We start from the raw sequence: 18,594 nt of genomic DNA, 5'->3' as shown, positions 1-18,594 counted from the left end.
AGGTATGTATATGATTAGCATACATAGGTGTACACAGTACACGGTAAATTAAATAATCATACCTAATATGCATGGTAATACCTAATTAAAATTATTTAATATCATACCTAATATAGATGGTAATATCTAATTAAATTTGATTTTAAACGTTAATACCTAATTGATTTTATACGTTAATTCAAAAAAGGTATGTATATGATTAGCATACATCGGTATACACGACAAATTAAATAATAATACCTACTATGCATGGTAATACCTAATTAAAATTATTTAATACCATACCTAATATAGATGGTAATATCTAATTAAATATGATTTTAAATGTTAATATCTAATTAATTTTATATGTTAATTCAAAAAAGGTATGTATATATATGATTTGCATACATAGGTGTACACAGTAAATTAAATAATCATACCTAATATGCATGGCAATACCTAATTAAAATTATTTAATACCATACGTAATATAGATGGTAATTAAGGATTACCATCTATATATAATTAAAATTTAATATTTTACAGCAATAATATTCCATGTACTGCAATATTTAAGGATTACACGTTAATTCAAAAAAGGTAAAATTTAATAGCTAATTTATTAATATTCCATGTACTGTCATATACTTGTAGAATTTCTATTACCATAATTAATTATTCTTAATTAGTGTATATTTTGACCGTAATTTTAATTAGCCTACCATAATTAAAATTTATAATTTTACCACAATATTTCATGAACTGCAATATTCCATGAATTACACGTTAAAATTAATTATTAGTAATATTACTTTGACCAATATTTCATGTATTTTTCACATTAATTCAAGAAAGGTAAAATTTAATACCTAATTCATTAATTAGTTTATATTCTGTCATATTCTTCTATAATTTCAATTATCATATTAATTATTTCTTAGTCTAAATATTTTTATTCAATTGACTTATTTAAATTTATCCGGAACTACATACTTAAAATTAAATTTCTAACCCATTTAATTTAATTTAATTTTCAAATTTCGGAGTGAATTTGTAATTATAAATATTGTTTTTTTTTTTTTTTGGATCGTGAAGTATTACCATAATTAATTATATTGTTTTTGACATATGTCTTCACCTTAATTATTTGTTTGAATCCCACCTAGAAACACGTACTATTTCCAAGATCAAAATATATAAATTTCTTCATTTATAATTTATTTACAACGTACCTACCTTCTTTAAATAATTGTCTTAATTATTTGTCTGACTCTCACCTAGAAAAATAAATTATCATCATTAGAGAATGTTAATTAGAGCATTTGATCCACTTTTAAATTTTGATAATTTAAACACGGCAACAAATTCGAAGTTGATTTTTGTATGTACTGAATTAGTCTCAGACTACTGTGAACATCGAATGTTATAAAAGTGGATTCCAAACATATAAAAGAAGTAAATTACGTTAGGAGTAAATTAAGAATAAATTAGACTAAGAATATATTAAGAATATTTTAAAAACTGAGAAATATCAAAAACGAATAACATAACTAAAGCATGATGTTAATAGATTAAAGTGTTGACATATTCTTCATTATTCATCTCTAAACAGACTCCTCATTATTTGAATCTCCTTTGGTAGAATCTGAATTTTCAATCGAAGGTTCATGCACCTGTCCATCCAGAGAATCGTGAAAGTTAGAAAAATTTAAAATCTCAATAAAGTTATACAAAAAAACAAAACAATGTAAGTAAGCAATAGACTATCTCTTCAGAAAAATCATAATCTTCTCGGTCATAATCATGTGTTGGAAAATCTGCATCTTTCAATATTCCCACAGTAGTTCTGTCACAAAACTTCAACATATATCTGTGATTAGTAGTTTTGTTTCTATACTCATTATAAACCACTATAAATCTATGAATTCGATAAACTTTACCTTCTTTAAATTTGTTGAACCACTTTTCAACATACACTCGAGGAATATGCATATGTATAAAAGTTCCCTGAAATTGTAAAAAAATCAATATGCATCAACTAAAATTTTAGAAATACAAAATATTAAGATTACGATTATATTTAAAAAAAAAATTTAAGAATGAACCTCTTGTCTCTGGAGGACGAACAACACGGAGAATTCTAAATATGATGTTATTCCAATGGAGAGTACATTGGAAGCTTACAGCTTTGAGTTTAGCACAATGATGGATTTAAATAGTAAATTATTGTGTTATTATTGGTGTAAATATATAATGATTTAATATTAGCATAATAATATTATCATAAATAATTAGTGCATATTTTTACCATAATAAAATGACTCTACCGTAATTAAAAGAAAAAGGGAATCTAAAAGAGACTGTATATTACACTCTATCATATTATTGCTACCATAATATTGACCATAATAAAATCAGTCTACCATAATATTGCTACCATAATTAAATATTCCTTTTCTATATTCTTATATGATTTGTATATAATTTTTTTAATTAATTAAATTTAGAAATTACACAAATGCCCCTAAGTTTTGGGGGGAAAATTTGGGAAGGAGGATTTTACTTTTATATATATATAGATAGATTAAATTTAGAAATTACACAAATGCCCCTAAGTTTTGGGAGGAAAATTTGGGAAGGAGGATTTTACTTATATATATATATATAGATTTGAAAACAGTAATGACTTTTAATTTGCATAGATTAACAACCAAAATATGAAACTAGGTATATGAACATAATTTGAAGAGGACTAGGAGTTTAATTAAGTTTTGCCACTATGTCAATGGCAGAACATATTTTTATGCATTTTTCTTTACTGTTTCAATTTTTTCATTTTTATTTATTTATTTTTTGAAAACATCATTTTTATTTTTAAAAATTTTATTGATTTGACACTTTAATTATGGGTTGACAACCGGGGATGGGGATTCCCCGTCTCCGCCAAACTCCCCGCGGGGACGAGGACGGGGAATTTTTTCAATTCCCTGATGGGGACGGGGACGGGGATGGGGATGAGGTCGGGGTAGCGGGGACGGGGACGGAGAGTATACTCCCCGCCTCCGCCCCGCCCTGTTGCCATCCCTACTAACGTTAGACATTCGTTAATTCGGGACCAAATTGGTAATTTTGCTATAGTCAAGGAACCATTTCGGTCATCACATGCACCATTTTCTCTGAAAGTTAATTACTAAAATGGTCCATTGACTATAACGAAATTACCAATTTGGTCCCGAGTTAATAGATGTCTAATGGTTAGGACCATTTCGGATATAAAAAAAAAAAAAAAAAAAAAGACATAATCAGGGATTAAATTGAGAGATTTTGAAAGTCGATGACCAAATTAATAAAATTCTCATAGTCGAGGGGAAAATTGATAATTAACTCCTAAAAATAAACATATGATAGATTGAAAATAAATTTGTATCAAAATTTTATCTTATTACGTAAACCCTAATACCGATACAAGTACCGAATTAAATTCTGGGCATGACCACCTTACACGTACAGTTACAGAATGATATCACGGGGGGCATTTAACTTGGTACGGCCCACTGTGGAGTCAGGGTTGAGGTTTTAGGCTTACAGAGAAACTTAAATATGGTTAAGAGTTCAATAATCAATATGAACGCTATACAACCATGTCACAATTTAATACAAACAAACAATTCTCATATTTAATGGAATAATGGGCCGACGACTAGCCCAGCCAGCAATCCAAGGCAAATTATTGTATGGACCATGGTGCATACAATGTTGTATGGACCATTACAAAAATACATTTTTAATATATTAAATGTACATTATTTTTGTACTGAATGTACATTATATAATATAATGTACATACAATACACAAATAATGTACATCCCCTGAATACAATGTACATTATTTTTATATTGAATGTACATTATTTTTGTATTAAATGTACATTATTTTATAGTATACAAAATATGGTCCATACAACTTGTGTGGACCATGGTCCACACAATAATGATTGGCAATCCAAGGAGCGACGTTATGCTATGCAACCGTCAATCGTTATGCGTTGGACCCGTGTCCAGCATGCTTGCTGTACACGGGTAAAAGTGCCTAACGGCACTGTTATCTTTTTTTTTTTTTTTTTTTTTTTTTTTTTTTTTTTTTTTTTTTTTTTTAATTTCAGACCGCTTTGTTATAGGAGTATATATTCATAATTTTATTACTATATTATTAATAACTGTACGTTCATAACTCTATAACTGTACATTCATAACTCCATAACTGTACATTCATAACTCTATAATTGTATATTCATAATTTTCGAAGCTCTATGTTCACAATTTTAGAGCTCTATGTTCATAATTTTATCACTATATGTTCATAATTGTAAGTTCATAATGTTAGAGCTCTTTGTTCATAATTCGATCAATAACTGTACATTCATAATTCCATAACTGTAGATTCATAATCTCATAACTGTAGATTCATAACTCCATAACTGTAGATTCATAACTCCATAACTGTACATTCATATTCTTCGAAGCTCTATATTCACAATTTTAAAGCTCCATGGTCATAATTTTATCACTATATATGTTCATAATTGTAAGTTCATAATGTTAGAGCTCTGTGTTCATAATTTCATAATTGCATAACTGTACATTCATAACGGCATAACTGTACATTCATAATCCAAAAAAAAAAATAACGCCGTTAACGGCAAAACGCGCGCGATTTTTTTTTTTTTTTTTTTTTTTTTAAACTAAATGACGCTTTTTTTTTTTTTTTAAAAACGACGTCGTTTTGGGCCCGTGTCTACAATTCACTGTGGACACGGGTTCAGGGCATAATTTGCCTGCAACCGTGTGCACCATCGGTTGCAAAAACGACGTCGTTTTAACGTCCGACTTTAAAAAAAAAAATTCAAAATTGCATAACTACACATCCATAACTTCATAACTATACATCCAGAATTGCATAACTAAACATCCATAACTTCATAACTATACATTCAGAATTGCATGTATAACTACACATCCATAACTTCATAACTATACATTCAGAATGTGAAATTATAACTTCATAACTATACATTCAGAATTGCATGTATAATTACACATCCATAACTTCATAACTATAAATCCAGAATTGCATAACTACACATTCATAATTTCATAACTATAAATTCAGAATGTGAAATTATAAAAGTATGAACATATGTTTACATAACTAACAATAATCGAAAATGATTTTTTTTTTTTTTTTAAATTTGAGTAAAACGACGGCGTTTTTGGTTCACACAGATGCACAACATAATTTGCCTAATATGAACGCTATACAACCATGTCACAATTTAATACAAACAAACAACTCTCATATTCCAGGATAACCTGAGTTTGATTCCCACAAGTGACGATTCCCATTGGGCCAACTCCTGTGCCTCTCGGTGCAAACCGAGTGGACCTGGACCGTTAAACGGACTGAAAAAGACTCGGACCACATTGTGTGGTTTACACAAAAAAAAACAACTCTCATATTTAATGGGATAATGGGCCGACAACCAGCCCAGCCAGCAATCCAGGAAAACTCAATCGTTATGCTGTGCATCCGGATCCACACGACGTCGTTTAGGGAGTAACGGTGCCGTTAGTGGCACCGTTTCACTCCACCAATCAGATTTTTTTTTTTTTAAATATAAAACAATGCTCCTTCGTTTCTTCTCCATTGCATTTCACTTCCCGCACTCCCTTCCTTCTCCAACACGATACCCTGCGTAGACGCTTCAATCATCTCCATTTCCTTACCATTTCTTCAGCATTTTCTAGCTTTCACACACACTCGTCGTCGCTATTGTCGCCGGCGTCCGATCATCGTGTATTCAACAGCGCTTTCTCTGTAAACCAGAGCTCATCATCATCCTATAACAGGTATAAATGCATTTTACGTTGATACATAATGCATTTACACAAAACAAGCATTCATTTTGAGTATATGTTTATGAAATTTTAAACTAGGGTTTTATACTGTTTAATCTTGTATGAATGTATAGTTATTTGATTATTAACGTGTATGGTTATGATTATGGGTTTATGAGTATATTTATAAGTTTATGGAACTGTAGTTGTACAATTTTGGAAGTATAGTTGTACATTTATGGAATTGTAGATATACAGTTTTGGGTGTAGTACTCTGTTAACCTTACTCTGTGCACCAAACTGCATTCATGCCTTCTTAGCATAATTTGCCTTGTGGGTATACTTATGGAATTGTAGTTTTACAATTCTGGAAATATAGTTGTGTGTTTATGGAATTGTAGTTATAGAGTTTTGAATGTAGTACTCTGTGAACCTTACTCTGTGCACCAAACTGCATCGATGCCTTTTTAGCATAATTTGCCTTGCAGGTATACTTATGGAATTGTAGTTGTACAATTTTGGAAGTATAATTGTGCGTTTATGGAATTATAGTTATACAGTTTTGGATGTATTACTTTGTGAACCTTACTCTGTGCACCAAACTGCATTCAAACCCTTTTTAGCATAACTTGCCTTGTGGTATACTTATGAGATTATGGAATTGTAGTTTTACAATTCTGGAAGTATAGTTGTGTGTTTATGAAATTGTAGTTATGAAGTTTTGGATATAGTACTCTGTTAACCTCACTTGATGTTTTTTATTTGCAGAAAAGGATCAGTCAGGTGTGGCAGATGATTCTACGCTTGGTCAATTTGTGAAGTCTGTAAAAAAGAGAACAACCAGAGCAGTATTGAGCTCACAAGCTGCTCAACTCACCCCTGCCCAGGAAGATCAAGCAGAGCCTTCGACAAGGCAACAACCAGCAGCTGTAAAAAGAAAGAGGGCACCACCACAAAAGCGAGAGAGAGTACGGGACCCTGATGTGAATTACTTCAGTACACGAATGGGTCCCAAGCAAATGTATGACCTTGTCCAGCGTCTAACACAGGACCAAAAGGATGCTGTGATTGATATGGGTTTTGGAGGGCTGCTGCACCTACAATTCTCAAGCAATTACTCACAACTTGTTGAGTATCTCCTGCAAAGGTTTGATGTTTTAAAATCAGACTTCATATTGGATGGTGACCATCTACATGTCGGTGAAGAGGATGTTGAATACATCTTGGGACTCCCCCGGGGGAAGAGAGATGTTGAGGAAGGTACAAAGAGTGAGGAAAATTCTACAGCTGCATATAATAAGGTCCTGACTGAGTGGAGGAAAAGATGGAATGTCAGGTCAAGGTCACCCATAACAACAAAGATGCCTGATGAAATAATCAGGAGAGGTGACCATGGAGATGCCTTCAAGAGAGACTTTGTGGTGTTTGCTGTCTCATCTCTGCTCCGGGGAAATACTGGAAGACATGCCAACTATCGAGTTATCAAGTCATTGCTCAACATCCGGTCAATCTCAAGACTTAATTGGTGCAAGTACACGTACAAGTCTTTAATTGATTCGTATGACATTTACAAAGACTCTCCTACCAGATCCTTTGGAGGTCCAATGGTATTCATCCTGGTAATATCCCATTATACATAAAATGTTCTAATTATGTAATTATATTCATGCAATTATGGAATCATAAATATGCAATTCTGTATGTGTGGTTATGCCCTTATGGATGTGTAGTTTTGTAATTGTGGAATTGTGGTTTTCCAATTATGGAATAATAGTTTTACAATTATGGAATTATAGTTATTCAATTATAGATGTGTAGTTTATGGATTATGGAATTATAGTCATCCAATTATGGAATTATAGTTATGCAATTATGGAATTATAGATATGCAATTCTGGATATGTAGTTTTATAATTATGGAATTATAGTTATGCAATTATGGAATTATAGATATGCAATTCTGGATATGTAGTTATTCAATTCCTTAACATACTCTTCTGTAATTCTTGAAGCTCTTCTACTTTGACCGAGTACAGTTCAGAGGCATGACCGTCAACTGCACATTCCCAGCAATAAAAGCTTGGACAAAAAGCCTTGTACGCAAGCGAGTATCGACTGAGATAAAATCAGGGGGTTTTGGTAAGGGCAAAGTTATCCCTCGATTTCAGAGACCTACTGCCATTGCATCTACATCATCACCCCGACCTGCACCTCCTCCTGCTGCAATACCAAGGCCAGTGTCCAGCCCTGCTGCTACACCAACTATTCCAGCTCCATCTGTGCCTCTGACAAATGTTGACCGAGTAACAAATGTGCTTCAACAGCTTACAGCAGATGTCCTTGAGTTCGGTCAGGTCATGTATGACATTGGCAAGCAAGGGGCCCCGGTTGAAATCATGAAGAGGGCTTTTTCAGGAATATCAACAATGCTGAATGCTGCAAGCACAATTCAACCGACTCCTAGCCCAACTGCCTCGCAATTGGATGACATCTTCTTCGGAAGTGAAAGCTTCACATCAGCAGTTGATTCTCTGGTAGCAGCTTTTGAAAAAATAAGAAAGGAAATGGAAATAGAAGTCCCATCGTTTGAGCTACTTGGACGCTCTACACCAACCCCACCACCATCTCAACAGCAGCCTTTGGACACCTTGGTGGATAACATTGTGAGGAGTGCAGGAGTATCAACCTCAACAGAGAAGGAAGCAACTCCATTACTAATCAGAGTGCCATTCGAAAAATCCACCACTCCTACTACCCCTGCTGCCCAAACTGCTTCTGAGATTGATGAATTTGATAAGTAGGTTACTGCTTTCTTATTCATATTTAGACTATGAATATGGTTTTCAATTCATCAATAATTATGAATATTAAGTTTGATTAATATGAATATATTCTTATTCAACTATTGACGTTGATTTCTTTACAATTATGGATATGTATTTCTCAAATTATGGACATATAGTTTATAGATTATGGAAATGTAGTTATACAATTCTGGAATTATACTTGTGGGGTTATGAACTGCCTCTGTTTTTTTCTGGACAACAGGGCTATGGATGAAAGTGAATCTGATGTTGAGGATGTTACTGTGAGAAAGAGACCTGTGCGCAAATTCAGGAACATCCCGCTTCATTTGAGGTCACCATATTGGAATAAGAACAAAGGTTCCATCAATAATGCAACTCCCAAAGAAAAGGTTTTTTCAAACTATGCATTTTTGGAAGCCTCGAGTGAGCACCCGGGAGGGTATGTTTCCATCCACCTATTTTACTTAAATTTTATTCATTAATTTATGTTCTTATATTTATTTATTTATTTATTGTATTATAGAGAGACATTGTTCAAATATGGTGAAAACCAAAAGGAACAATTGCAAAAACAATAACAAGATCACCTTGAATCGAATGCCAATCACCAACTGCGGAATTCGTCTGCTCTGTTCCATCCTCCATCTAGCAATCACTTTGTAATTCCCGATCCCCACTCCGATTTCGATTTGCGATTGCGATCGCGATTCCGGTGATATCGAATGCCAATACCACAGCGAACAACTGCCAACGATCGAGTTTGAAACTTGGAAACAAACTCAAAAGGAATTTGGAAGTAAACGCCGTTAACGAATTTTTTTTTTTATTTTTATAAAACCCCGCGTCATTAGGCTAAAACGACGTCGTGTGGATCTATATGCACCATGCATGGTGCATACAGATCCACAGCATAATTTGCCAGGAAAACTGGAAAGTGTTTGAATAAAGATTGAAGTGGTCCGAATCACTTTGGGTGATTTAGGAGTCAAGTAGTGTGTGTATTCATGAATTCGTAGTTTCATACCCATTTTCAAAACAAAGAATAAATATTTATACATAAAAAGAGAATCTACTAGTCATAACCAAGCTTAGCTATTGGATGGTTGTGGCTTTGGAACCAAAGTTAAAGAGAATCTATTGGAGTTGGAGATAACTGTCTAATTTATCTTTTAGTGATTCGATCACGTGTTTAGATTTGGATGTTTTAAATATTACCGAGTGATTGATAGTGCTTCAATCCTATACTGAATTGAATGGCTTGTACACCGATGTCATTAACCAAGTGACAAAGCTGACCGAAAAACTCATATACAGTAAAAATGATGTCAAAGTCAAATTAGAACAGCTTTATACTTGAACTCCCATGACTAATGCTTAAACCACTCATTCAAATTAAGCCACTTAAAAGTGAAAACAAGAGCTAGGTTCAATGAACATAGCCAGAATTAGGGTTTAATTTATCAACAAAAGCAATCATAGCATGCATCACTACAGTACAGTTTACCAAATTAAACTAACAAGCTAATAAGCATGCATAATATTCCGATCAGGCCATCTACATACCTCTTCAAAGTTCCTAGGAGGCATCCTATCATATCAATCTTTATTACTCGTCATGTGATGCGACTTACCTTGGACAAACCATGTCCTATGGTGGGTTGTTAACATGGGAAAAAGCAGCCGCAAAGTACAATTCAAACAAAGAGAATAAACAGAGATTCTCCGTCCAGTACAGTTGTCCATTGAAAACAACAAAATTAATGCATATGATATGATCAATTAGCTTAATTAGGGTTGGCATGGCAGCTAGATAGCGCAACTGTAGATTTGTAGGCATGGCAATTGGCATTATATACAATGAAAAAGAAATGTGCAGTGCAGTCTGGAGATTCATGTTTAAACTAATAGTTCCCACCACATTGGACCAACACAAACACTTCGCCAGACTGCCCGCCAGCAGCCTTAATACATATTTAACGTTGAAATCCTAGGTTAAAGTTCCACCATGTCTCTGTCCTACCAAAGAATCTCCAACCACCGAGGACCCAATTACCTCCACTTGCCTGTTTTTATTATTTTCTTTCTAATACCCCCAGAATAACTCTACAGGCCACAGTCAATATTACTTCTAAATTGTAGTGCACACTTGCTAGTTGCGATATTTTGAAAAGCTTCTGTCATGGAGACTGGTGGAGGCGGTAAATCGTGAGATATGTATTAATTGGATGACTTACATGTCCCAAAAGCTTGTATACTAGAAACCAAAGTAAGACTAAATTCATCTCCTTTTTGGTTCGTGGTAGGATTCAAACCCTAACCCATGGAGCTGCTAGTAAAACAAAATCTCTTAACCTATTTTAGGTTGGGTTGTGTCGTTTTTGTTTGAAGAGGTACGCAAATGGTACTAGGAAGATTCGGTGCAACAAATTCAACTAAGAGGGTATTGGTAGGAAAGGAATTCATTACCTTCTAGTACACAACACAAATCATATTCCACCAGCTCGATCACCTATTTTGAAGCATTTAAAATAAAAAAAATCATATGTTATGACTAGCTTTTGATATTATGTGATTTGAATTATATCGGTATTATCGAACTATAACTTAGATGTGATACCATCAAGTATTGAAAATAAATTATTATAATATCAAAATCTGTAACATTATATTAGTATTTGGTAGTGAAGTATATTTTTTAGGTCAAATTAAAGTGTGTTTAGTCTTGAAAAGGTGCTCGCACGATGTAATGTTCAAAGCATGGAAAAAGTCCCACTATAAAGGTTTGTTGGGATAGTGACCTCCAAGTGTAGATATTAAAAGAATGATTTGACTAACATTAGTACATTGATTGAAAAATAAGTTATTATATATGGTTTGAATAAAAGAATTTGAATTTGTAACCTACTTTGATATTGTGCTTACCACTAAATTAAAAAATTCTAACTAAAAAAAAAATGTAACGTAATTTTATTTTCTTATACGTGTGTAAGAACTAATTTTACTTTTCAATGGCAAAATAATTTTTATTTTCAAGTGACAAGGTCTGGAAACTCGCAGCTACTTCAATGACAAATTGTTAAAATTAGCCATTCAGGCTTCTGCCTCAAATTGGGAGTACGTGGGGTAAGGCGAGTTCGAGTAAATTTCAATTTAATTTCTCCATCATTATAATATTTTATTTTTGTTTTTTTTTTCGTTAACATTAACTAGATTTGATTTTATAATTATTAAAAATGTATCATTTTCAAATCTAACATATGTTACTTTTAGTTTTTTGAGTGTTGCATAAATATGATCCAACTATGTAGAGCATAATCTATGGGAAGCTTAACTCGTAGTAGCGGAAACGGAAGCATAGTAGATCTTTAGCCATGGTTGATATCCTGTTTTATTGCCTCTTGAACAGTAGATTTGCAGAATATGGTTAGTCGTTTTGTCTCATACTCAACTCAGAATCCTAAATGGTGTATTGATATTTTCTAGCAGTATGAGTACCATTTAATGTATATTGTATCCCATCAATACAGACTTTATATAGGCACATTGGTGGAATACAGACTTAAACCTAAATGTCCAGTCCAACCAATTACTTAATAGGCCTAGTCCACTTGCACACATAAGTAAGACCCATAATATATAATATATATTATACGGGAAAGTCTTATATTGGAAATACATAGATAAATTTTAGTCTATTTTAAACTTAGTTTGATAATTTTCATAACTTCTTTCTCAAACTATTGAAACATAAAGAGTCAACTAGAGATTGAACACATAATCTCTTGTTTGGAAAAATCACTTCGTATCACTAGACTACAAGATCATTGGATAGCTTGATAAATGGGAAGAAACTCATTATTTCATCCACACCGTATGAGTTATTATATACCTGTATGTGATTGCATGCATTTGTTGAGAGATGATGCAGTTTTGAATAAGTCTAGCTGAACAAAACATTGACCCTTTGGGTTATAAAAGGGTATTCGTATTTAATTAGTCATTGATGCCTATGAGCCTATCCCAACAACCAAAGGATGATCCATTGATCCCATATATAGCTAGCTAGCTAGGGTTTAGTTTGTTGTTCATCATATCCTTTTATAATTTTCAAATTTTCTATTTAATAGAAACTTTAATATAATTTTAAATATTAGAAAATTAGATTATGAATAACTAATAGTGTATTTCTTTGGAGATACAAAAAATTAGGCATAGCGATTTATCTCCTTGCGACCTAGGGTTTCCCTATCTTCCCCCCTGCGATCTAGGGTTTCGGCAAAGAGTGCATGCGAAGGTTGACGACGAACGGCGAAGTGCTGCTGATCTCCGATGGACGTGCAGGATATCATAACACACACAGCGGACATCACCCTGGACGATGAAGAACAGGGAATCCGCTTCGAGGATGAGGAGTTCGGCGTCCAAGCTCTACCGGCGGCGAAGTCGACTTGGACCATTGTAGGCCGTTTTCTGACGGATCGGAACCTCAAGACCGAGGTCATGAAACGCGTTATGGCTTCGGCATGGAAGCCTCTGATGGGCATTGAGATAACGGATGTGCAGGCCAATTTGTTCTTGTTTACCTTCTTTGATGAACCGGACATGAGACGGGTTATCGATGAGGGACCTTGGGCGTTTGAGAATGCGACGCTGCTATGCCAAGTCCTGAAGGAGGGTGAAGATCCGTTACAGGTTAGTCTGAATACGGTGGACTTATGGGTACAGGTTTCGGACATTCCACAGGGATACCGTACGGCTAAAGTGCTGGAGAGAATTGGGGATTATGTTGGGGTTTTCTTGCGCTATGATGAACGAAATTTTGAGAGGCAATGGACTTCCTTCTATAGGGTTAGAGTCACCCACGATGTCTCAAATCCTCTAAAGCGACGAATGAAGATGATTCTGAGAGATGGTTCCTGGACATGGATAAATTTTAAATATGAGCGCCTCCACATGTTTTGCTTTTTCTGTGGAAAGATGGGCCACACGGATAAATTTTGCTTGCAAGCTCGCCGTTCGTTGTTACGACCGGAACAATATCCGTTTGGTGTGTCGATGAGGGCGGGGGGTACGGGTCCGGCGAAGACATTGGGGGAAAAATGGTTTCAACTAGGCCAAGAGAGGAGGCGTGAGATTGGCTATGGGAGTGAGGGAGGGGGAATGGCGGTGGCTGCTGGGGTTGGGAGGGGTGGACTGTCTCGGGTGGAGGGGGCTACGGCCACGGGTGGGGTGGGTTCGGATGCTGGAGATGTGGAGGGGATGGGCGGTGAGGGCGTTGGGGGTGAGGGCGTGGGAGTTCGGGTAGATCCCAAAAGGAGGAGGACGGACAGAGGGGAGGTGAATGCTGTGAATGGAGACATGGTTGTTGATTCTGAATCTTTTTTGGCGGGACCTGTGGATCAGGTCCGCCGGTCCCAATGAGTACCATAAGTTGGAACTGTCGTGGCTTGGGTAATCCACAGACAGTTCGCGAGATTGAGGGCATGGTGTCCTCGAAGAAACCCGACTTTGTATTTCTCATAGAAACCAAGGTTGATCGTGATCATGCGGAGCGTCTTCGGGTTAAGCTTGGTTTTGATGGCCTTTTTTGTACTAATAGTTCTGGTTTGAGTGGTGGAATGGCTCTATTGTGGAGAACGAATAATACAGCGAGATTGATTAGTTACTCTACAAACTATGTGGATGTTGAGGTGACTATGCCGGGGTTTGAGAAGTGGAGAATGACTGGCTTTTATGGTTTTTCACAGAGGGGTCAAAGGAGAGATTCGTGGGATCTTATTCGTACCTTAGCTGGCAAATCGAATCTACCGTGGGTGATGATTGGTGATTTTAATGATTTACTTTATCAAGCTGAGAAACGAGGTGGAAACCCCCATCCTCTGAGCTTATTGCATGGATTTGGTGAGACTATAGAGGAGTGTGGATTAGCACAGATGCCAATGATGGGATATCCATTTACCTGGGAAAAAGGAAAAGGCACACCGAATTGGATTGAAGAAAGATTGGACAAGGTTTTGACTAGTCAGAGTTGGCGTGACATTGTGCCGGATGCTAGTGTGCAAAATATATTGACCCGAAAGTCAGATCATTCCGCTCTTTTCCTTGGGATTCTGAATCTTCGGGAAAGGATGGGTGGTCTGAGAAGAGGGTTCCGTTTTGAGATGGCATGGCTGCATGATGAAGGATGTAGGGATGTGGTGGAGAAGGCGTGGGATGAAGGTGCTGGTAGGGGATTGCAGGAATGTATCTCTATTTGTGGAAATCGATTGTCGCGTTGGGGAGGAGAGCGTTTTCATAAGTTTGGGGAACGGATCAGAAACCTGCGGAAGGAGCAATTGCGCCTCAGGGGGTGTAATGATCCGAGCTCTTTAGCTGAGTTCCAACGTTTGGAGGAGTGCCTATGTCGTATTGAGGCCCAGGAGGATACATACTGGAGGCAGAGGGCCAAGCAGCATTGGCTTAAGAACGCGGATGCTAACACAAAATACTACCACAGGTATGCATCTCATCGCAAGAAAAAGAATACTATTTTAAAAGTTATGAATGATAGTGGGGATTGGGTGGAGGGTGATGCCATGAGGAATGTTATCTACAATTATTATAAGACTATCTTTACATCTGGCCCTCCAAGTGATAGTGGGGATTTCTTTAGAAATATAGCATCTCGGGTAACACAGGTTCAGAATGAGTTGTTATTGCGGCCCTTTGATGCTAGTGAGGTTAAGAGTGCTCTGTTTTCAATGTTTCCTAACAAAGCACCAGGACCGGATGGAATGAATCCAGGTTTCTACCAGCACTTCTGGGATGTAGTGGGTGGTGATGTATCAGCATATATTGTGGATTGTCTTAATAATCGCTCGTTTCCAGCTCGCCTGAATGATACGAATATAATATTGATCCCTAAGAAGAAAACCCCAGAGATGGTCTCGGATTACAGACCTATAGCACTGAGTAACGTGGTGTACAGGATTATGGCTAAGGTTATAACTGCCAGGATGAAACCACTTATGGGAGATATTATATCTGACACCCAAAGTGCTTTTATTTCTGACAGGCTAATAACGGATAATATTTTGATTGCTGCAGAGGTGGGGCATTTTTTGAACAGAAAACAATGTGGAATCACAGGATGGGGGGCTTTGAAACTGGATATGGCAAAAGCCTATGATCGAATGGAGTGGCCATTCTTGCGTAGTATGATGTTAGCATTGGGTTTTGATGAAAGGTGGGTGGATTTGATAATGCTGTGTGTGACCTCAGTTTCATATACTATTCAGATTGGTGGGACTTGTAGTGACCAGATCATGCCGACCCGTGGATTGAGACAGGGTGACCCACTATCACCTTATCTCTTTATTATTTGTGCGGAGGGACTTTCATTGCTATTACAGCAGGCACAATTGAGAGGAGATCTACATGGGTGCAGAGTAGCTAGGGGAGCCCCCCCTATATCCCACTTGTTTTTTGCAGATGATAGCTTACTCTTTTTTAGAGCAACAGCGCAGGAAGCCAGTGTGGTAAAACAGTGTTTAGCGGCTTATGAGGAAATGTCTGGGCAAGCAGTGAATTACTATAAGTCAAGTATTTGCTATAGTAAGAATACGCGGGATGAGCAGAGAGGGGAGGTTGCCGATATATTGGGAGTGGTTCAGGCGCCGAATTTTGGGAAGTATTTAGGACTTCCATCGTTTGTGGGCAGGAATAGGAGAGCAGTATTCTCTTACATTGATGACAAGATCAGGCAGCAGATTGGGTCCTGGAATAAAAAACTGCTTTCACAGGCAGGTAAGGAGGTCTTATTGAAAAGTGTGGCACAGTCTATGCCCACCTTTTCTATGAGTGTCTTTTTACTACCTTTGAATACTTGCACGGCCATTGAGAGAGCTATGAATCGTTACTGGTGGAGAGCTAAGGATGATCAGGGCATCCATTGGAAGGCATGGGATAAATTATGCATCCCCAAGAAATATGGAGGATTGGGCTTTAAGGAGTTGCATGCCTTTAATTTAGCTATGTTGGGAAAGCAGGCCTGGCGTTTGCTCACCAAACCTGAAACGCTAGTTTCTAAAATATATAAAGCCAGGTATTATCCTAAGGGGACTTTCTTTGATGCTTCTGTGGGGAATAATCCAAGTTACTGCTGGCGTAGTATTATGGCGGCATAGGAATTAGTTTGTGGGGGTGTCAGACGCAGAATTGGGAATGGAAAAGAAACTCTTATATGGGAGCATCCATGGCTCCAGGATGATAATAATGCGGAAATAATCACTGACAAACCACCATATTTGGCGCAGGCAACTGTGATGGGATTAATAGACCAGGAGACGGCGACCTGGGACCATGAAATTTTAAATGATATTTTTATTCCGGAGAATGTGATGCGAATATTGAAAATACCTGTGTCACCAGACTATGAGGATATGTGGTATTGGCATGGTGATGTAACCGGAGAATACTCGGTAAAAAGCGGCTACAGGCAAGTGGTGGGAGATTATGTACACACCACAGGAATGTTTGATAAATGGCCCAAATTATGGAAACTCAAAGTACCCCCGAGATGGAAAACTTTCTTATGGAGAGCCTTGAATAATATATTGCCCACCACAACGAACCTCATTATAAAGAGAGTGGAGATTAGCCCAACATGTGCTATGTGTGGGATTATGCATGAGAATGTTATGCACTCTTTGGTTGAATGTGATTATACAAGGAACATTTGGGCACAATCTCACCTTCCAATCCCCAATACTATCACAGATATTTTTCATGTTTGGTTTAATGAAGTATTAAATATTCTAGATGATGATGGAATTATTTATGCAGTAGGCCTGCTATACTATATATGGCGAGCAAGGAATGGAGCTGTGTGGGATGCATACTTGCCCAGACCACAAAGGATAATTGCAACCGTAGCCGCAGCGATCCGGGCGTGGCGAATTGCACACCCGGACCGCCCGCAACGCCTGCATGCTCAGCGTGGATCCACCACGACAACTGCCGAGCAGCGGCAGGAAACGGCACTGCCGCATGCCCACATACCGCCCACAATCCACACGGCTGCCCTCTCACGGAAGAAATGCTACATTGATGCAGCCTTTGTCCATGCCACAAGTAAAGCCGCTGTTGGGGCAATACTACTAGACGAACAGGGATTGTATATCACAGCTCTACAGGCGCCTTTGGTAAACTGTTTCTCCCCGTTTATGGCAGAAGCAATTGCGTGCAAGGAAGTACTATCTTGGTTATGGGATCGTGGAGAGAGGTCGGTAGACATACTAACGGATTGTTTGTCACTACAACAGTACTTGTCACAAGCAAAGGGTACACCACGTTCGTACCTCGGCTATGCCATTGATGCCTGCAGAAACCGGATGGTTTCCTTTAATTATGTTTCAGTTAATTATGTTCCTAGATCAGATAATCGTTTAGCACACATTTTAGCCACTTCGGCCTTTAGTTATTCAGCACCGATGTACTCGGACAATGGTCCGCCAGACACTATTTCAGCATACTTTCAATAAATGCCGCGCAGGCTCTTTTCAAAAAAAAAAAAGATTATGAATAACTAATAATATATTGTAGAGTATAACAAGCATGCCAAGGATATGTTATATATAATAATAATATAATAGCATCATTTGCAATTCTAACTACGATCAAATATCTCAAGTTTAATTTTCAAATCTTTTTAATATACCAAAAATTAGACTAGCTAGCTAGCACAAATACTATATTAAACTCAAAATTAAAACAATAATATTAACATTTGAAAGGACATGTATTAAATTGACCCAAACTTTGTTCTATAAGTAAAGGTTGAACCCTATTCATGAAAGGTTCTACTGTCCCGCTTCTAGGGCTTTATGGAGGTAAATTGTTAGGTGCACGTGGTTAAATGAATTAAGATCCA

General features: G+C 36.7%; 1 protein-coding gene across 1 annotated transcript; it reads left to right on the top strand.

Annotated features, from left to right (window-relative positions):
• Window positions 1-13,013: 13,013 nt before the first annotated feature.
• Window positions 13,014-18,205, top strand: LOC109188833. The gene is made up of 4 exons (XM_019339469.1): window positions 13,014-14,087; window positions 14,147-15,180; window positions 15,235-16,767; window positions 16,873-18,205. Exons 1-4 carry the CDS (start codon window positions 13,014-13,016, stop codon window positions 18,203-18,205), a joined length of 4,974 nt encoding a protein of 1,657 aa, XP_019195014.1.
• Window positions 18,206-18,594: the final 389 nt, after the last annotated feature.

Source organism: Ipomoea nil, unplaced genomic scaffold, assembly GCF_001879475.1.
Source record: "Ipomoea nil cultivar Tokyo-kokei standard unplaced genomic scaffold, Asagao_1.1 scaffold1509, whole genome shotgun sequence".
Lineage (NCBI taxonomy): Eukaryota > Viridiplantae > Streptophyta > Magnoliopsida > Solanales > Convolvulaceae > Ipomoea > Ipomoea nil.
Note: the sequence above shows the minus strand (reverse complement) of the source record. Positions and strands in the feature narration are given on the sequence as shown.